The 21,114-nt window shown below is 41.6% G+C and overlaps 1 protein-coding gene and 1 long non-coding RNA gene across 2 annotated transcripts; both read right to left on the reverse strand.

The window, feature by feature from the left end:
• Positions 1-3,138: 3,138 nt before the first annotated feature.
• tmtc4 (transmembrane O-mannosyltransferase targeting cadherins 4) lies at positions 3,139-13,330 on the reverse strand. Its single transcript, XM_040005706.1, has 18 exons — positions 12,904-13,330; positions 12,605-12,806; positions 12,402-12,517; positions 10,427-10,643; positions 8,811-8,898; positions 8,525-8,625; positions 8,227-8,319; positions 7,865-8,026; positions 7,361-7,563; positions 6,932-7,106; positions 6,438-6,569; positions 6,211-6,290; positions 6,011-6,118; positions 5,773-5,914; positions 5,215-5,329; positions 3,827-3,939; positions 3,620-3,689; positions 3,139-3,406 (listed from the first exon to the last, which is right to left on the reverse strand). Exons 2-18 carry the CDS (start codon positions 12,764-12,766, stop codon positions 3,258-3,260), a joined length of 2,226 nt encoding a protein of 741 aa, XP_039861640.1. The 5' UTR covers positions 12,767-12,806; positions 12,904-13,330; the 3' UTR covers positions 3,139-3,257.
• Positions 13,331-20,534: 7,204 nt separating this feature from the next.
• Positions 20,535-21,065, reverse strand: LOC120717373. Its single transcript, XR_005692186.1, has 2 exons — positions 20,780-21,065; positions 20,535-20,690 (listed from the first exon to the last, which is right to left on the reverse strand). It is a non-coding gene; the product is annotated as an uncharacterized LOC120717373 (long non-coding RNA).
• Between the last annotated feature and the right edge of the window lie 49 nt (positions 21,066-21,114).

Consider the following 21,114-nt stretch of genomic DNA (forward strand, 5'->3'; position numbering starts at 1 on the left):
AGCTGAAGATAATACACCGCAACATTTTTCACAAGAGCGCATCCTCAAAATTCAGCCCCCAGGGCACCACTACATAGAAACAGAATCAATCTTGGGGAACTTCCAGGCTTTGTCAGGGAGCCAAATTGGCAGACTCTGTCCATTATATCAGTACAACAAAGCCCCGACTAGCATCTGGCCACACTGGACACTTATAGCCCATCTCTAACTATTAATCATTGGCCACGACATCACGGACTCTCGAGAGGATGGCAGGGATGCTCTCTTACAGAGAGCGCTGCTGAAAATGCCAGGGCATGTAGACGCGACAGTCCCAATGCCCACTGACAGTAGCCCTCCTTAAAATGACAGAGTCCATCCAAGCCAGACAGACAGAGTGCTGTCAGGGAAGCGCTGTGACAGGCGAGGAGACCCCTCTGAAAATGCCACTGTGCCCTAGTGGCCTACAGTGCTGTAGTGCACTGGTAGTATCTGTTGTGAGGTCGTGTCATGTAATATGATCTAGATGAAGCGGACAGGGTGGGTCCCTCTCCAGGATACGGACGGGGTGTCAGACAAGCTGCTCCTCTAATAAGGAATGCCATTCTAATGACCACTCAGTCAGCCTAACCTCTGACCCCTACTGTTATAAGAAACAGAGGGAGGGGCCGGCCGGGATGGTGGGAAGGATGTGGTTCAAATGCGCAGTATTTACATCGATTAGACAGGCAAGATGGAGGTGCCCATCAGAGCCCATTAGGATTGTTGTGGTTGGGGGGAGTATAAGGGAGGGACAGCGAGGGCCCTAAAGAGGCCCAGCAGACGCATCACAGGACTGCCCTTGATCGCATCCTGTCACATTGATGAGAACGCTCTCAAAACCCCTCTTATAGCTATAGAGCATGTTTGCAACCGTGTGTGTGTGTGTGCTCCTTTCCACACATACAGCATAGTTGAACTCCACTCCAATTTAGGGAGTCTCCAAGTCATTTTTTCAGGGTGACCATCACATTTATTCCCATCGCTGCTTCATTTAATACCTCAGCACATTGTCATGTAGCACTTCTGATAAGCCCTGTGATTCTTTTTTTTGTTGGTGGTGAGGGGCGAGGGGGGGTTGCTTATCAGATGCAAAATAGCACACCTGCTGTTCCAAAACACCCTCACTGGGTTCAAATTAGTGCTCCCCTGCTTCCATTTTTTCCCCTGTCGAATACGCCGCGGCGACAAAAGGGTGACAATAAGTTTTTTCATAACAAGTTTCATGGCAATCAAAACAAAAACGCCTCGTCGAATTTGGCATTACAGATTTTTGAGCGGTTTTGGCTTTGAAGAATCGGACGCGATTCCGCCTAATCCATTGATTATAATGATCAAAAGTCATCAGTGTGATTAATAGAACACAATAAAGAACCCCACCTGGGAGACGATTTCATTATATCATTGTGATGGAGCATCCAAGCAGTTAAAAGGTGTACAGTGAAAAACCCACAGAACAAGGAGAAGACTTCATAAGGCTGTAGTATCCCATCTTTTATTAATGTCACTCCCTAGGACAGCAGGTTTTTGTCAGTCAGAATGGATAATGAAGATGTTGGCGGGGCCGGTGAATCCATCCCTTTAATACTCACATATTTTATGATAATGAAAGGTATTCAAAGAATGATTATGATAAAAGTGGGCTCCCCCACTGGTGTGCCAGCACAGCTGTGCAGCTAGACAGTCAGCTGCAGGCACTGAATGAAAGGATCACACAGAAAGTAAAGAAAGGATCCATAAGTACATAAAGCGAAGAGCTGATGGTTGTGTGGCCAATCGTACATTGGCGGCACTGCGCGTTACACGGCGTGATGAAAAATAATACGAGGGATACGCTTTCAGTGCTGAATGTCACTATCCAAATGTTTTTTGATCTCCTTGCGTCTGCATTCGCTCCATAGCATGAAGTCTTTTCACTGCACTGACCTTTGCCAGTCTTGTTGAAACGCATTTCATCTCAAACGAAACAATGCTTGAGTGTGCTGTGTATACACTATAGGTTTTTGCTTTGTTGGGACTTGCAGATGCTTTATACATCCACCACGGACTTAAAGGAAAATGAAAACAGGCGAGTAACAAAGACATTTCTTCACGTGATGACTCATATTTAAGAGTTCATATACACAGAGGATATTGATGGTCGTGTGTGCTGTCCCCCCCACCCCCACAATGTTATCAGTAACATCTTTCAAGCATCAAAGCATCAAGTGGTGTATTGTACTTTATGTGCAAACAAACTTAGCAGCCCCTAAAGCAAAGCCATACCACCCCACCATGGCTTCAAAAGTTTCCTGCAAGCTGTAGGAAGCAGGTGAAAAAATAGAAGTGGGTTGAACTTTGACCCCGGGTGCACACTTGTTGACTGATGTTCCACACTGGGGTTGCCTTTCCCCTCTTCAGTGTTCTTCAAGAGAAGCAGGCCCATGTGCGGGAACGTATGTGCGTGCGTGCACGCATACTCCCCCCCCCCGGGAGATAATCTCCGTCTCCCTTTGAAGGTTCTGTGATATAGAGCTGTTTTCATACAGCACCGGCCATGGGTTTCCTGTCTCAGCTGACCTCTCATCTTCTCATGGACACTTGAGAAAAATGTCAGAGCTAAAAAAAAAAAATAAAAAAAACCCCAACACCTTTCCCCCATTAACTGCAGTGGTGACAGGAGCAGTAAAGAGGTGAGGCGGGGGTGGTTATAGCTCATAGGGCAATCCCAGTCAGAACTAAAAAGATGGGCATTAAGAAACACTGATGCTATGACCACATGCAGACGAGCACTCTTGGTCAAAACTATTTTAGCTTTTGAGCGTAGGGACATTTGGAACTCCTGAAAAAGGGCCAAGCCAAATAAATGTTACAGCAGACCCTCTGCACGTGCACGGTGCTCTATCCAGCTGACACAACATGGGGTCAAAGATGAAAAGAGAACGGGGTTCAACATGGATCAGGTCCACATGGCCTTCAAATGGGGCAACAAAACAGCACAGGCATCTGACAGTCCTAACCTGGACACATCTGATGAAATCAATGCACATTTTAACACTAGCAAAGAAAACATTGTATTGCTTTACATTTTCCTTTCCCCTCTCTCTTTTATATTTATTATATAAATAACAGAACAGAAGCTTTATTAACAGATCGTGGTCTTTATTTCCAAATGTTTCAAAGCCAGAATTAGTGTGAGCTCAAATAATATCAAGTGAAACAATTTGTTCTTCAGTAGGCAGGAGTCAAAGTGGGTTCCCTCAGGGTGTGCTGCGTTTAAGTTGGTCCAGTTTTCGTCGCAGCATGTTGTAGTTGTCTCTGGTCCCAGGAGCCTCAGGGTCCAACTTTAGAGAAAGCTCGTAGTGTTTCTTTGCCAGCTCCAGCTTCCCCCAGCGATGATACAACACAGCTGAGGGGGAAAAAAGAGAACGAAAGCTGCTTTAAGCTGAGAAGCTGCACTGATTCTAATTCTATTCATTTAGCTCATTCGGTACAGCTAGACTGCACAATAACACTTTTACTAGCAAGCATAAATATATATATATATATATTTGTTGCTTCTGAGTGCTTGGAAGCTCTTAGCAACACTGTAAAATATGTGACACAACCAAAATCGCCTTACCTAAATTTCCATGGCAACTAGCAGCATTTGGGTTGATCCGGAGGGCGTGAAGAAAGAAGCCCTCTGACTCCTGAGATAAAACAAAGGGGGGAAAAAAAGCGCATCCTGAATTGTCTTTACTAGTCCCAGTCATATTTCAGAGCAGACAGAGTACTGTAAGGGATAAAATCCTTATAATGCCTACTATGCGTACTAATGTTTACCGACCTCATATTTTTGTAATTTCCCCAGGACATTAGCCAGTGAAAACATGATGGTGTGGTCGTTTGGGAGGACTCTCAGAGCCTCTCGGCCGATCAGCTCTGCTTGACCCAAGTTACCTTGCAGAGAGAACGAAAAATTACTAAAAATGTCAGAAAATAAAATTCAAATATACACACAGCAAATCTATGCTATGTATTTGTTAGTGTAATCTACACAGCAAGGCAGCTAACATTTATGCGACAAAGCCTATTGAAATCATGGGGATTATGTTAAAAATGCTGCCCAACATGAAAGCGTTTCAGACTGTTGAAAACACAAATTCAAAGATGCGGCTAAAACACAGAGAGTCTGAGCGTGTGCTTTATTTGTCAGCAGTATCTAGAGCAGAGTTTTTCTCTCTCCACACATGGAGGATTGGTTTAGTCTCCTAATTAAGGATGAACACAAGGCCCACTGGGTTATTGATCTCTGTCAAAGATCCGTCTGATGTCTGGCCAGAAATGGAGAGAGACAGACAGACAGAGAAACGGAGGGCAAAACAATGGCAGTCATGTCCTGAGTCATGGCCCATGCCCTTCAGACAGCTCGCCAACACATGACTACATGCGCAACTGTGCCTAAATTTACACTGATCCCGTCTTTTGTTTGTGTAATGATCAAAACAAAGAAGGAGGGGCCAAGACCAAAGTGAAAACAATATTCCCAGTTCCTCACTTTTTCAAAATGACACCTATTGTTCTTCTTTTCTCTTCCTCTCTTTTTTGTGTGTTTGGAGTGGAGCTGGGGAGATGGGTAGAATTATTTCTGTCAGATTTGGGGAACAAATGCGGTGGGGGAACCTCTGAGGGGGCGCTGTTCTGGCTGTGCTTGCCCACGTTTGATCAGGAACATACTGGGCCCTGATTGGACAGTTCCAGTACCCTCCTGGGAGACTCCGCCCCCACGGGAGCAGCTTCTGACAAAACGGCTCGAGCGTTTGGAAATCAGAGCATTCTCCACACGGCAGGGAAGACTGCCTTCAAAACTCAGAACACAAAGCTTTAATACATAAATTTCAAGCATTGCTGATTCCTGCTCTTCCGGTCTAATCTTGTTGGCCATTTAGATTTACTGCCTTCCCAAAAATAACAACACTTTGTTTCTTGGCTCTGAATCCTGTAACAAAGTGCACCCACAAAAGAGGCTTTTTTTCCTTTTTCTTTTTTTTTATTTTTTTTTAAGTAAAGTGACTCATTTTCATGTAAATTCACAAAAGGCTGAATGTTATCAGTTACTGGTTTTTAACAACAAACACAATAAAACGCATCACATAAAACAATAAAATAGATGTAGTCTAGTGTCTGTTGTATTAAAAGCATGTCTGTGTGTGAGCAGGTGCACTTTTCCACTACCAGTGTTGTCCAGCAGAATGACCATGTTGTTCCACGCCAGGCTGTGGTCAGGTTTTAGCACAGTTGCATTCCTCCAGGCGTTTAGGGCATCCAGGTGTCTGTTCTGGTCGGCATACTGAAATATGAGGTACAGTGTTAGAAAACTCTTTTTGAATTCAATGACAATTTCTATTTTTTTTTAATTTAGTTTAAATTGTGGATTGAAGCTGTAGAAGAGAAACATATAACATGTATCACATAAAAACAACACTACACATGAGCTTGTGTAGTGCGTCATCTGGGACGCCTCACAACGTGTTAGAATTATTTGGGGCTTTTGTCAGGGGCGTCCTCCCTGAGGCTGACCAATATAAACATGGCAAAAGAAGAACAGCTAAGTGAATCTGGCGAAGAACAGTCAGCGTACAGAGTTAAAAACGCCACTTTTTAGCTAGTGCTGCTTCATGTAGAGGTGTAGTTTGTCTTATCCTTGTTTTGTTTTGCTAACAGCTTAATCTTACACAGTGAACATGGTAAACGGGCAAAAGCAGATTGCGTGGTTTGAGCCCGGGACCTCACCAAGCGTCCCAGGTTATAGTAGCAGTCTGGGTATTTTCTCCGGAAGCGGATGGCGTTCCAGTAACTCTTCTCTGCCTCCTCAAACTTCTGCAGGCTGTTCTGAACTATTCCCAGATTCATCCAAGCTGCAGCGAAGTCAGGCCTGCACGGTTTTAAAAAGAACACAAAGCCATGAACAGGGAGTCTAAATCTGTTAAAAGAGCTCGTTGGTTTAAACTTTGATGTTAAACAACATTACTGAATGGAAACAGCTTTAGACAACAGCTGCTCTGCTTCCACAAGTTCATTTTTCTCCTTCAGGATATTCCCCAGGTTGTTCATTGCATGGACGTATGTAGGGTGTAGCCTGAAAGCCATAAATAACATGCAACAAACAAGTCAATGACTGTTTCTTTGTCAGAAATGTAGTAGGTCGTAACTGCTTGTAAGGACACATACCTGACTGCTTCTCTGTAATATATAATAGCTGGAGTGGTGTTCCCTCTGTCAGCCAGGTTCTTACCCACATTATAATGCACCTGAGGGAACAATCATTAGCACTTAAAGCATCAGGACGTGTCTATGACTAGAATTCATTTTCAAATGTGCACTAAAATAATTTACTGGCACAAACTGAAGCGAGGCGGGAAAGCGCAAATCACTGATTTTTTATGTATTTTTTTTACCTTGGCGTTGAGCGGACAGACAGAAAGGGCGCTGGTGAAGAGGCTTTGTTCTGAACGCCACTGGTGACTGCGGAGAGCACAGCGCACTACATACACACACAACAGTGCAAGCACCATGACGCACAGCAACTTCTGCAAAAAGAGAAGAGGAACCATTTAACAGCCAAGTGCTATAAAGCATTACAATATTAAGCTTCAAGTCAAATGATGTGTGACACTGAATTAATAACCTGCAAAATGTATTTCTGCAGCACATGGACACCACCTGCTGTCATCGTCCCTTTATAGGGAAGTCATTAGACATTTCTCATATCTGTACCTTCCCTGCATCGCGAGTTACTGAATTATCAAAGCTGGTTTTAAAAGCAGATTTTGAGTTTAAAATCAAGACAGTTTAAACCGACAACTTTGGAAAATAAACCTTTACTAGAAACTGCTTCAGTGTTTGGTGTCCTTTGCTTTATTGTGATCTTTTTGGCATCATTTAGGCGTACCCTGTATTTGGACCAACGGCAGCAGCAGTGTCCTAAAGAGTATGCCAGCAGTAGGCAGTAGCCGGCTGAAGACAGATAGAGAACTCTCTCAGCAATGACAAAGCCCACCCTGAAAAAAATGTTGCTCGCAGGCAGAAAAGGGACCACCAGTAGCACCAGACCCAGGGTCAAAGTCCTAGTGAGGAAAACAGAGCACACACATAGCATCTAAAAACATGTGGTCTGAGATTTAATCTTAAGAATCTGAATACTGGACCCAAAAAAATTGTCAAGTCTGTGCTAAACCAAGCAAAAAGTATGCGTTGTGCACTGGTGACACTGCGGTGAATATGCTTTTATGGTCACAATCAACTATACGTCTTTAGAAGTCAACATGTACTTTATTTCATCTTTCATTCCAGCAAATCTGAGATGGCTTTCCTCACTCACCTCCTCCTCTGGCTGTCCTGTGAGCATAAGGCTTGGCTTATCAAGCCTACCAGGATGCACCAGAGCAGCAGCAGCCAGACTATCCTCCAATCAGTGGCTGACTTAATGAGAGGCACACAGCCCATGGACCAATCAAAACACAGCCACCAGGGACACAGCAGCAGCCAGGCATTAAGGGAGTAGTAGTAATTATAGTTCACTATCTGCCAATCAAAACGGAACAGAAAAGGAAGAGAGCAGCAACAAAACCAGCGGAGAAAAAGGGGAAAAGCATTTAAAATTCTGAAGTAAACAGTGTTTAAAAACCATGCAAATTACTCAGGACAAACATGATATTAGACGGTGAATTAAACTGAAATTATGAAAAAAACGGAATATATGCTTCAGTAAAAGTCAATTTATAATTACATAGATCAATCAGAATCATTTAAAGATAAAATTGTCTGTAATTATAATGCATGAATAAATATTGTGAAATAAACTCTACAAACTAATCTTTCTTACCCTGAGGATGATATTTTCTGCAAAAGAAGCCGGGTTGTCTACTTCAGTGAACGCTGGCGGTCCTGTTCCCATGATCCTCCAGCGTGCGTAAAGCATCAGGAGGCCTCCAAGACCCATTAGACCCAGTCGCGTAAGCAAGCCCATTCGCACCAACTCACTTACCTGTCACAAGAGTATTACCACTTGTCACTTACAATTAAAAATATAAAGCTTGTTAGTTACTTTCAGTCACCGTTTAATCGCTAATGTACTCAATTGCAAACTACTTTATACAGACAGTGTATGAAATGTGACATAAATCATACAAAGCAGTGCATAATTTATGACAGAAAAGCAGGGGAGGGTGTGCAAACCTAACTCACATCAAATGATTTCTTCCTAAGGAGTAGCCTCTGGCTGAGTTCATACACATTAACATTACAGATCAGGAGGACATCAAAGGCAGCATTCACACCCTGAAGGAAAATACATAGAGAAAGAAGGAGAAATGGCATTTAAATGTATATAGGTCAGCAACAAAACGAATTAGCTCATTTCATATATACATATATGTAAAAAAATGTGAGACTCCTTCTCCTTCTCCTGCAAGAATTACAGTGGGATGGCGAGACAGGATGAAAACATCAGATCTAAAAATGACCTTACAGAAGGACTTCATACCAAGACAGTGATGCCTTGTTCTTTACAGAGCATTGCTGCAGCACACAGCAAGAGGCTGACCACAACCCACTGGAGAGAAAACCTGTCATCTCTGTCACTCCCTGAGAACACAAAGCCAAGACCACGCTGGTCAGAGACAGGAAAGGATTGAAATGTAGGTGTTCAGACAGATGCATCGAATGCTGGCAGATCGATAACGTTTTGATGCCAGTGACATATGGAAAGCGCTTTGTGCAGTATAGAATTACTGTGTACCTAAAGAGTAATACTCGTGTCAGGTACCTACCTTTGTTAAAAGCCTTGCAGTAGGTGAGGAAAGACAGCTGGAAGAAGAGGGCGCATAAAAGGTCTGCTCGGCCCACTATGCCAGCGACCTTGATGAGAAACAGAGAAAAGCGAGAGAAAAAAAAGCTATGATACATGAGACAGGAAGGACTGATTAAACTACAAAAAATACTTGAAGAAACAACATTATCTGGTAAACCTCTTTAGAAATTATTCATTTTATTACACATGCACCATATATTAGTTTTGCATAATGCATCCAAGTACAAAAGGAAGCTTATTAAAAAGATGTCAGAAGAAACTCTCATTACCAGTGTAGCACGGTTATGTGTGTGTGTTTCTATATGGTGTGTGTGTGTGTGTGTGTGTGTGTGTGTGTGTGTGTGTGTGTGTGTGTGTGTGTGTGTGTGTGTGTGTGTGTAAAGTATGGCTGGCATCCTGTGGTTGCCTGCTTTGATACATACAGCAGGCCCAAGCAGACAGTCTGCCTCCCTCCCCCCCCCCCCAGGTCTTACCCAGTCCTTGCCCTGCATGATTAAAGGGAAATGGACAGGGAATTGCTTCTTTCCAGCCATGCTTTACAGCAGAAAAACACATATGAGGGCAGGTCAATAAGCATCCCAACGTGGCTAATAGTCAGGTCGTACTATCGCACGCACCTTGGCCCACGCTCCCAGCTGAGATGGGGCATTTGTTCTTGGCACAGAAGCACTGGAGGCTCTGGATTGGCTTGTCTTGACGCCGTGATGAAACCATGTTTTTAGGAAAGGTTTATTTGTAGCCCAAAATCAAAACTACCTCATTGAGGTGCACAGGTCCCTAACAGTAACAGCCCAACCAAGTTCAAATAAAAACCTGGAGCTGACTTAACAGCTCATTCGCCAGCATGCAGAAAGAAAGAAAATATTTTAAATATATAAAAAGAAATACCTAAACACACCATGGCCAAACACTACTAGCTAAATGTCATCTGTTAGAAGTTAGCTGTAGAAATAAATGTGAAATACTGGTGAAAGAGCAGTAAAAAGTAATTCAGGATAGGAACAGAATCAAGGATTCACTAGTGTATCATCTCCTAACCACACAGCCTAAAAATGTCCTACCTTAAACCATCACACGTTTCTGTATTATACCTCCTTGCAGCTATTTCTTAGATTCATAGCGTAAAGATATTTATGAATGGTATTTTACTACTCTCTTGTAAAATCTAAAGTCTTTGTTTTTCTAATCACTGTTGCATATATAACCTTTTTATTTCACTAAATAAGGTGCTCATCATGGCTGTGTACCACTTTAATTATGTTTATTTAGACTCTAGTTTTTTTTCATTACCTTGCTGTTGTAACACATGAATTCCGGTTGTGAAATCAATAAAGTACCTATCTATATATCTATAATTGTTTTTCTTTAAGCTTTACTGTTTGCGTTTTAATGCAAAACTGTATTTTCAGTTTTGAGACTACGCCTACTGCTCAAATAAGTCCAAACTACACAATAATCATACAGATGAATCTTTACACGCTCATGTGTATGATGATTTTAATGCATACTGAACTATTTGATTGTCTCTTTACTTATAATATTATGCATATAAATAAACACTTCAACTCTACTTACACTTTCTGTGTGAACTGGGTGTGCGGCAAAGAAGATGGCAGCAAGCAAAGAGGTCTTCGGAGCGTGGTTCAGTATCCTGCCCTTCTCATCGTAGGCCAGTCCACCAATAAGTACTGCAAACACGTCAATCATAAGGGCGGATATGACAGCATGGAGGAGGATGTTCAGCACATGGAAGCCAACGGGGTGAAGGCCTCCCGCTACGAGGTAGTTCAGCCTGCAACAGCGAGACAAGAGAAAAACTAGAGCTGAATGTACAGCAGGTGTAGGAAAGTATATGTGTGAGTATGGTGAAGCTATTATAAAGCATAATGTGACACGATGAAGCCAATGGGACATGGTGAGGGTCATCAATAACCACCATCAACTGCACAGTTATATGCCGAGAATAGAGGAAAGGCACCTTCCCACTGTAGAAACACAACAGAACTCCTAAATGGCACAAACGTTTACAGCAATGGCCCCTAATCATCCTTTCGGTTTCCACTGCAGGTTAACTAGCCTCACAAGGTGATGTAATCAATTTGCAACAGCTTCAAACTGCAAGTGATGAATATATTAACATCAGACTGATATAGCAGTGGTGATGCCGTCTCTGGTGTTTCCCTGTGGATAATTTTAAGCAGCTGTTGGTAACGTTTGACTGGAGAAGACTGTTACTCGAGTCTGTCGTTATCCACCAGACTCCAGTGGTTGTGTTTGCTGTCGAGTTCTTCCCTGCAGTTTTTAGGGGATCAAGTACCTTTCCTCCACCCTGAAAACATCTTTGAAAGAGAAACTATAGAGAGATTTCCTGCTGTCAGAACATGCACACAGGTGCTGATTGACCTAAAATATTGTGCAAGTTCCTGCAGGAAGAAGTAACCTACAGAAACAGTATGATGTTATGCTTTTTCAGTCAAGTCCCTACTGTGGTTAAACTACTGACAGGAACCATGTAGAGGTTTTGGCAATTAACAGAGGAGTAAGTATTCGAAGAATGATGCTCTAATGTGTGTGGCTGAAATTATAAGCACATATTTTTTAAATTCTGACTGAACTCTTTTGGATTGAAGGTTTCAGGTCAACTGTGCACATGCGATGTGGTCTAATGATTAGATTGATAGAACAGATTATTGAATCAATGCAAAATGCAAAAATGATGAATGTGCTATGCTTTTATCTTTCTCAACAGCTGTGTTAACATTTAGTCACATGTCTATTCAAATCCTTTAATATACACTCACTGGCCACTTTATTAGTTACTGTTCAGCTACTGATTAATGCAATTTCTAATAAAACAAATCACACGGCAGAAACTAGGTGCAATACCACACACCAGGTGCCACTCCCGTCAGCTCCACCTGTCTTGTGATGGCTGCTTCCAGCAAACCGGTTTCTTCAACATGACAGTGAGGTAACTGTACTCAAAAGGCCTCCACAGTCAGATCACTTGGTCCAAGGTGGGAAGGGAAATTCACATCATGGATAAGCAGCTGACAAATCTGCAGCAACTGTGTGATGCAATCATGTCAATATGGACCAGAATCTCTGAGGAATTTTACCAGCAACTTGTTGAATCTGTGCCATGAAGAACATAGGCAGTTCTAAAGGAAAAAGGGGATCCAGAATAGTGCTAACAAGGTAGTAAAGTGGCCAGTGAGTGCATATAGGTATTTCAAGTCCAGTAGTGCCTGTTATTGTGTAGTGCTTTTTTAATCATTTTAGAAGTCCAAAAAGTTGTATTAAAAAAAAAATCTCAACAGAGAACAAGTTTGGCTTTTTGTAAAGAAGACGAGTGCACATCTGCACACATTTACAATGTACAAAGGGAGCATGTACAGATGTTTTGAGACACACCTCCGCAACCAAAACAAAAATCAGTGTGGACCTGTTTATTCTGAGTTGTAGATTAAACTGATTTGAATCTGATTACTAGTTTAGCTGTGAATGTATAAAGTGTGTATAAACTCAGACACTAAGTAGGACTCCTTACCTGAATGTAAGGACAGTGAGAGGTCGGTAGGATTTGTGACTAGAGTTGCTACTCAGGTTGGTTCCCCAGAAGTCATTGCTCCAGATGTTGTTCAGAGGTGTTGCTGGGCGCAAATCCTGCAACCACAAAAACAAAATGAGTGACGGTTATTGCCAGTGTAAGTGTGTAACTGGAGTCAAGCTGCTGATGAATGAAAAACTCACCTTGTTGTTAACAATTGCTTCAGAATCATCAAATACAAAGTCTCCATCATAACTGTTAATGAAGCACAGGAGTGCCACCAGGGCAACGGTGACCTTGGCCTGAACAGGAGCAAGCTTTGGCAGGGGTATGTGGTGGTCCCAGTATACTTCAGTCAATGCCATAGTGCACTGCTGGGTCTTTGGTCATTCAGTTTCATTATCCCTGAGGAGAAGAGATGGGTGCAGGAAGTCAATTCAAATCACAGGTTGTAAAAACTGATAACTGCGTAATAAACACAGTGCAAACGCTGCATACACACCTTGTTGTCTCAGTTCATCGTCTGAGAGGTCACGGTGTCTTGTGTTACCTCCATGTTAGCTTGTCTGCCAGAAAGCTAACGGGTAGTACACGTTGACTCGCTCAGAGACATGAGAATCCCACCTGCATGCAAATGCGGCGATGTACAGGTACGATGATGACGCGGTCACTGGGGCATCACAGTATAACGTGGAAGGTTTCTTCGTGTGTCGCCAGCTAGCATGTCTGAGACATGCTAAAAGGTCTCTGCTGCTCCTAAACAAATGACAGGCGCGCAGTTGCAGTGGCGCTCGGACAGTATTTTGACTATTATACTAATCAGCAAAGCCCTTGAATCGCACAGAACAGTCCTGCCGAGGTACGGACAGAGTACTCGAGGCTGTAAACAAATGTGCACGCTAGAGTAAACGACTTCCTCTTTAGCGTCAGAGTCACGTGTTCAGTGTCAGCCAATACTTGTTGCTAGATGAATGATACACGAGTGTGCAGGGTTGAGCAGAGGAGAGCGCTTTGATGCTGTAGCAGTACAAGGCTCTCCAAAGCCATAAAAACATTTCTTCCAATAATATATAACAGGGGGACAACAGTGAATGTAGGCCAAAGTTTGTTATCAAAATGCTCTGTCCCCCTGGAATAACTTCCATTTTATTTTGAAGCTTTACGCTGATGGCTTTGGGTAACTTTGGAGATTATTTTTAAGACGATGCTCTATTTTATATTACCAACAGTTTATAAGTATGTAAATGAGCCTTAAAGAAAGGACAGAAAAAAGTCCTATTCAATTCAAATCAATTCAGTTCATTCAATCACTGCAACAACTGCCTCTTAGCACTTCATATTGTAAGGTAAAGAACCTATAATAATAGAGAGAAACCCCCAATAATCAGATGACCTCTTTTTAAGTAAGCACCTGGTGACTGTGGGAAGGAAAAACTCCCTTTTAACAGGAAGAAAGTTCCAGTAGAACCAGGCAGCGAGGGGTAGCCATCTGCCATGATCAGTTGGAGTTGACCTTTCTGATTTCACTATTGATTCTCTTTAGCTGATTACAGAGGTCATAATAGCCTTCCAGTTTTGTGCTGAGAACCAAGTGCAAATCCATCCATCCACCTTCTTCCGCTCATCTAGTTCAGGGTCCTGGTTGTAGCCTCTTTGAGCTGTCATAGTGCTAAAGACAAAGGGTACACACTGTACAGGTCACCAATTTATCGAAGGGCTCTGTCCAGTTATACCAGAACATTTCAGTCCTTGTGTATCGTCTTTCTTGGCTTTGAATTTGTTTTTAATGGCTTTACTGTATTAGTACCAGCCCCTTTGCTTTCATACTTTTGAGGTGAAAATGGAGTTACAGTTGTGTTTGTGACTCTAAAGGAAGAGCATTTTACAGCTCAAGATCTCCCGAGGAGAGGTCCACAGTTGTACTTTTCTCCATTAATAGCATTCATTAGAACCGTTGTGAAAAGTTACTGATTATCAATTAGAATTTTTGGGTCTGTTTACATATGTTTGGATTCTGTGATACACTCAGGCACTTAAATGTTGATGCACTACATATGTTGATTTCACTACGTAAGCTGTAACTTCCGTAAAAATGTTGATTCAACATAGAATATTCAATTTTCATTTAGCAATCTATCTTGCCATGAGCCACAGAAAACTTCTTTTACTGTCCTACAGTTCAGACTGATTGTATTTTGGCCACAGGACTGGATCTTTGTTTCTAATTCGAACACTGCCTTGAGGAGAACAGACTGGCTCCACACAGCGAAGCATCTCACATTAATTGGATTATGATAAAAGTATCCATGATCAGCTCTTCCTATCGAGCTCAGGTGTCATGCTGCGATGACACGAACCCTTTTCCTGGTTCACACAAAGGGAGCTTTAGCTGGGATTCGCCTTTAAAAAGGAAGCACTGTCCTGGTAATTGGAGAGACCTGGTTTAATTTAAGTTTTATGTAAGACATTACCAATCACACATGTTATATTAGGAAAAGCATGTGAATAATCTAATTTTTGATGCTGGCTTCTTGTCGCAGTGTCATGTCTGAGAACAGAACAGCACTGTTTTAAATGGTATTAGCAATTCATGTTCTTTTCTTCTGTGACAAGTCAATTTTTTTATTTTTTTTGCTGTGAAAAGGTCTGTTAAATTTGTCTTTTTCTTCAACTATGATTATTTTTTGTTGCTTTCTTTTTTTTTTGAATGTATCTGTGTTCCTCCTTTGACATTCTTACTCAGTTTAGCAACTCCCGCTGGTTCAGCCTTTGACACAATGTAATAATCCAGTCATTGATTGTCAATCCTTGTTTTTGCAGAGCAGCTGAAACATCAGATCAGAGACCAGTGCAAAACAGTCTTGCCAGCATTTCAGTTATGCGTGTTAAAAAAACATTCAAAAAAATTACAATCTGCCATGTTTCTGTAATTTAGTAACTCGTTTATCACCTTAAACTGTGGTTTTGTTAAAGCACTCGACTGCAAAGTATGACTGAAAAGGAAGGCAATTTGTTTTTTGGGTGATTTGGTCATGCAAATTATGAAGTGGCTTCAATAACAGGAAGAAGGGGTAATCATTCCTGCATGTGATGTGTTTTTCAATCAAAGCATTATGCATGTGTTTTGATTTCATTTCGAGATAAGTATTGTAAGGTGTAACAGAATATATTCAAGTATTTTTTTTATTTGCATTTAAAAGAATAGCATCATATGCACATCTCCCCTTATAATAGTGAAATTATTTTGTTGTGTGACATTATACCGTAGGTCATTGAAGGAAAGGCAAGGAAATTGTGATGCATTTAAATAGTGTCACTCTGATCTGTTGGTTGGTTGATTTTAATGTTTTTGGGTATAGAGAATGTATGCCTTGAATTAGCAAGTTCACATTGACCTCAGACATTATATATGGGTAACAATCTATTATATGTTCTACTATACACAATATAAAACACGGTATATTATATTTAAGTTTCTCCTAGTGACAATTTTAAGAAATGTAGGAAAAGCACGAGTGTGCGGTCTTTTATTCACCTTTTATTTGGTTTTGTTTATTTTATAGGATAATAGGTATGCGTGTTGCAAACACTGGTTCGTCTGTGTTTTCGTGTGAAGATAAGTGTATGTAAGAATCAGAGGTACTGCGTTTGTGGAGAGGGCTTTTGGCGAGCTTTGGGATTTTGTGCTCCATTTCACCTGTCATTGCTTAGGGAAGGCAGGCGATCTCCCCAATGGCTAGAGTCAGGGGCCCTGGGAGATGAGAGGGGAGAAAGATTGTCAAGGGCACATTCTTAGACCTTTAAACATGGGTCTCAAGGATAGTTAGAAAATCAGACACTTATTCAGCAAGAAAGTGTGCATAATTAAGGCTACGCTTCAGAACATAGCCCTTGGTACCGTCACAGGCAGTTTTATGGGTTGTACCAGTTGGATTAAACCTCAAGGTTTGAAGGTTACATTAAAACTGAAGGCGCAAATCACTGCTTTACATAACATGACCTTATCTATCTATCTATGTTCTTCGTCAACTAAAACATTTAAAATCACTTTAAAGTACTAGCATGAGTCTTTATTTACTCCCTTTTTTCTTTTAACATCTATTTTTAATGCTATAAACTTCAAAATGATTGTTTTACCATCTCATCAGGAACTTGGATACTTTGGCAGAAGCATTTAATACCCTCCAAATCCTCTAATTACCTCTACATGCAAAATGCATGAAGTATGGATTTCATCTCCTGGCTCTTCACCCATGTCAATCTGTTGGAATTCATGTTATTAGCATCGCTTTCAGAAACGGCAATGGTGGGGCGGAGGAGATAATGAGGGGGATGTCCCAGTACCACCAATGGATGATCTAGTGGCCCAAATGCAAGAAGACAGGGCTGCCAGTGGAGTCCCTGTCAGGGAGCGTCTACTGTTTTTGTGATCACGCAGAAGGGGACAGACATTGATTGTGTGCAGTCTGACACAGAATCACAGCAGAGAGGAAAGGTCAGGGTCAAATGGCGTGAAAGTAAATAAATTGACTAAGCAGCACGCAATGTCCTTAGATGAACAATGTAGCCTGCATGTGTTTTTCATCATTAACTATTAATGTTAGTTGGCGCTGTTTTCTTCTCTCTGATCACAGTGGGTGACATACAGTGATAGTCTCCAAAGTCTTGTTTATTAAGGAGATGTTTACTAATGACAGACACGGTTTAGATATGTAAGAAGAGCATGCATTATTATGGTAAAAATAGATGCAATAGATGCAATGTATTTTTCTTGATGTAGAAAAATACATCTTGAGCCAGTATGTGTTTTTCCCCTGTAGACCTCAAGCATCAAATATTTTTGGCTTCAGACAATAATAATTAATCGTAATACATAGTTTTACTTTTGCTTATTTATTTGCTGTAACTCACCAAAGAATACGATGTTTTCAGTTGGTAGTAAGTACCCTAAAGTGTGTGAAAGTATGCTCAAGTTTGATCTATAAAAATCTGCTTTCATTTAGACTAATTTTTAGGTTGTGTAGTTCAGGCTCCCCTCACAGTAGGAATCTAAGGTTCTTGCTTGGTGCTTGCTTTTCCTTTAATTTGCCATCCGTCTGTAAATGAAAAACATGTCACACTGTAAAACGTGTGGCACAAAACCAAAATTCCACGTGGGGCGTGGACTGCATATCAGTCAACTCAACAGCCGAGGTAACAAAGTCCAGGCACTTAAGTAGAACTTTCAGTTATCTGTATGCAACACGTACCAGATACCTGGTCAGACATGTTCTAGGTCTGAGCAACAGTCTGATCCATCTGAATCAGAAAATTTTAAATATAATTTATCACACAAAATCAAATGGAAACAGCCCCGGCTACAGTATTAGCATAAAAGTTAAGAGCCAAAACAGACCAGTGCACCACTTGCATAAAGGACAAAACACACAGTCAAAGGCCAGGGCCAGCTGTGCCAGAGGTCAGCTACACTCTCTAGTCCCACCACACTGTACGGGGTAGGCTGGCAATCCTCCCCAGTCTCAGCAAGCCAACTCTTCCTTCATCCTGTAGCACAAACAGTTGACTCCCATTATTCATGGGCGTTAGGGACCACAATGTGGTCTTCATTGTAAAACTCACAGGAGAACAAAAAGACCATCTACTTTAAAATATTTCTTAATATAAACCATCTTAAATCTTATAACATGCGCAGAGAAACTGTGACAGCAGTGTTTGCAGTGGGGCATATCAGTGGACTAGAGTGTAAGAGCAATCAAATACAATTAACCAAACCCAAACACGGTCATTGGCTCAGAGCAATTGTGAAACAAACCCAAGGAGGACCAGGTTTTTTGCACTCTGGGGAGCCTATGGATGTCCGGGCCCGGGTCTCCTCCGCGGCCGCTTCATGCTCTGGGGGGGAGGGCTATGGCTCCCCACACCTTCTAGCAGATCGTTATATGAAGAAACCTTTTGAACTTAGGCGCGCTCACGCACACAGGTGTACACCCGGGTGCTCACGTACAGAAACTATATCTTCCTTGGCTGCTACCTTAAAGCGTCTTGTGCACTGTCGGTCCTGCGTGCTGCTTAATAACATTCAATATTTTGTATTTAATGTTACTTACACGTATCTAGGTTGTTCTCTCTACATTGTGTTGTTCTCTTGTTGTTTGTTTTCTCTTTTCTTCTTTTAACAGGTGATCCAACGGATTTTCGCAGTGTCTTCTTTTACTGCCCCCCCCTTCCCCTCTGTCTGTCCAATTTGTAATAACTTAAAATAAAAGAAAATAAATAAACAATGATGATATAGATTAATCAAGTGGAACAATATGGCATTTCTCCACTTAAAAAAATAAATGTCATGGGCTCTATCCTGGCCTTCAGACAACAATTCGGATTGCTAAAGTACCAAACACACTCAAAAAAGTGAAATTTGGTGGTTATTGCATTTACAAGACTCTAACATGTAATTTGAACACAATGAATTTATGTTTCTAAGGTGAACGTAATAAAATCATATAAGATCTACATGAAATTTACCAACTTAGCGCCTCTTAAATTCATTCTTGTTGATATGACATGATAAAATCTAACAAGAGTGGTTAGCTGCCTTAAAGACTCGCGATATCACAAGATCACGTGAGATTCTAAACAACAAGAGGCAGGAAAGCACATGGTTTGCTTCGCGGTCATCTTGGAAAGGTAAGAGTGAATCTATCTTCATCCATCTTGATGAAAATACTTTTTGCACAAAGGTATCATTAGTTTGTTGATTCTTTTCAGTTCTATTTATTCACATTTGTTTTTTTTAAAAAATATCTGTTTGTTTATGCCATTCTAGGTAGCTAACACGTTAGTGCAAGAATATAGCACAATGTCATGCTAGCATGATAGCCTAATATGAAAGACTTAGCTACTCCAAATATAGATATTGTTTATAACTTAACCTCTGCACATAAACTAGTTTGGCTGTACCACAGAGACTGTTGTGATAAATTTACATTTTATGTGTGGGTTGTTGAAATTTGTAAGTTTGTAAGTTGCAACTGATGGACAGTGGTTTATTTAACAATTTATGTGTTTTTAGTACACTGAGGAGGAAACACAAAACATGAACAGATATGTTTTCCTGTTTTTTAATTTTTTTGAAATTAAATATTTTTCTACTTAATAAACTTGGAGACTTGCAGTTCCCTCCTGTAAAGATAATAAATGTTTAATCTTATCAGGTGGTGAAAGGTCTGGAGAGCTGGCAGGCCAGTTCATCAAATTCATGGTGAGCTAATATTTTTCTTGAAAATTATCACATTCCCATGTTAAAAATGTAATATATTCATTTGTAAGTGACATATAGTTTTGAGACCAAGAAAACAATGCATTCTGATTTTATGTACACATCATCTAAACTTTCTTGAATTGGGGGTATGGCATGATTAAATTAATACACAAATTACAAAACAATATTAAAATGACAGACTTGTCTAAAATGCATAAATACTATTTGAAAAGATTAAGACTGTAAAACAATAGCCTCTGTATTTCTCACAAATTCCTGGTAATTCAACTAAAAGTTCTTTAATCCCACTGCTAGGTCGTTGAGATGGATTTCCGTATATATTTGTTTTTTTCCCCCTCTGTGTATAAAGACTGATGCTGTTGAAATCAGAAGAGAATACATCGCCAAAGGTCTTTGCGTGTACCTGAATGAAGATCCTGAGAAGCTGGTGAAGGATTACCTGTCACGGTCTGGCTGGCAGACCGTGGGGAAGTGGGGAAGGAGGACCCAGGCGCGGAGCTCAAAGTTCAAGCAGTGCGTTTATTTACAGAGGGTGATATCAAACAACAATAAATCCCCGTGTTTCTCCCCAGACTCCCGTGTCGTGTCCTCCAAGTGCTCTCTGCTCCCGTGTCTGCACTCCCGGTGCTCGCTGCTCCTTAAACCTTCCACGCTCCTCCTGCGGGAAACAATAGCGGCAGCAGTCAGGACACTGAACAATGGCAGGCATACACTACACGACCAAAACCCCAACTGGGTAACTAACGTGGAGTCCCAAGCAATGATCCCGCGTTGGTGGGAGCTCCAAGACTTGTCAGGTGTACTGGATTACACAGATGGATTACGTGGCAGAAACACACACACGGACGCAAAAATAGTTTGTGATGCAAGTTTATATACACGAGTAAGGGGGATATTTACAAGGGAAGGGGCTATATACAGTGATGGATAAAAATGTGCCAGGAGATAAACACCGAGGAGATGAGACGGAGCCGAGGCAGGCAGGTAGGCAGCAGACGCACCGGAGCTTCCTGACAACAAGGAACAAAACAGAGCTTAGGGCGTACCGTTGATAGCCGAACGTTAAACACAAGTGGACGGAGAGAGTTGGAGAGCTTACTTGACCACCCAAACCACAGCCGCTGCGGTGATCGCAGCCTGATGAAACGTGGCACTCCGTCGCGGATCCACACTAGCCAACACAAAATCCTAGGTAGGCGGGCAGGCGATGGAACAGGCTAAGACAAAGAGAAGCAGGCAAAACGTGGATCCTTAAAACATACAGCTCCACAGCGTAAAATCAACAGATGCAGCCTGTGCTAACTCGTTACCACTTATGACAGCGACAATACTCCGACACCAGACGTCCGTGACTCTGCTCCCTAAAAGCGCTCACTGATGACGTCCGATGCCTCGCAGGTGTGTTGGAATGCCATCAAGCCCCGCCTCGCCTAC

This window comes from Simochromis diagramma, unplaced genomic scaffold, assembly GCF_900408965.1.
Source record: "Simochromis diagramma unplaced genomic scaffold, fSimDia1.1 OVJJ01000501.1, whole genome shotgun sequence".
Taxonomy (NCBI): domain Eukaryota; kingdom Metazoa; phylum Chordata; class Actinopteri; order Cichliformes; family Cichlidae; genus Simochromis; species Simochromis diagramma.

Bases quoted from the DNA above. Each gene is read 5' to 3' on its own strand.
- tmtc4 (XM_040005706.1), bottom strand. From the start codon at position 12,766: ATGGCATTGACTGAAGTATACTGGGACCACCACATACCCCTGCCAAAG. The intron at 12,518-12,604 runs GTGAGTTTTTCA...TTGTGGTTGCAG, and splicing joins AAGCAATTGTTAACAACAAG to GATTTGCGCCCAGCAACACC. The intron at 8,320-8,524 runs GTATGAAGTCCT...ATTTTCCTTCAG, and splicing joins AACAAGGCATCACTGTCTTG to GGTGTGAATGCTGCCTTTGA.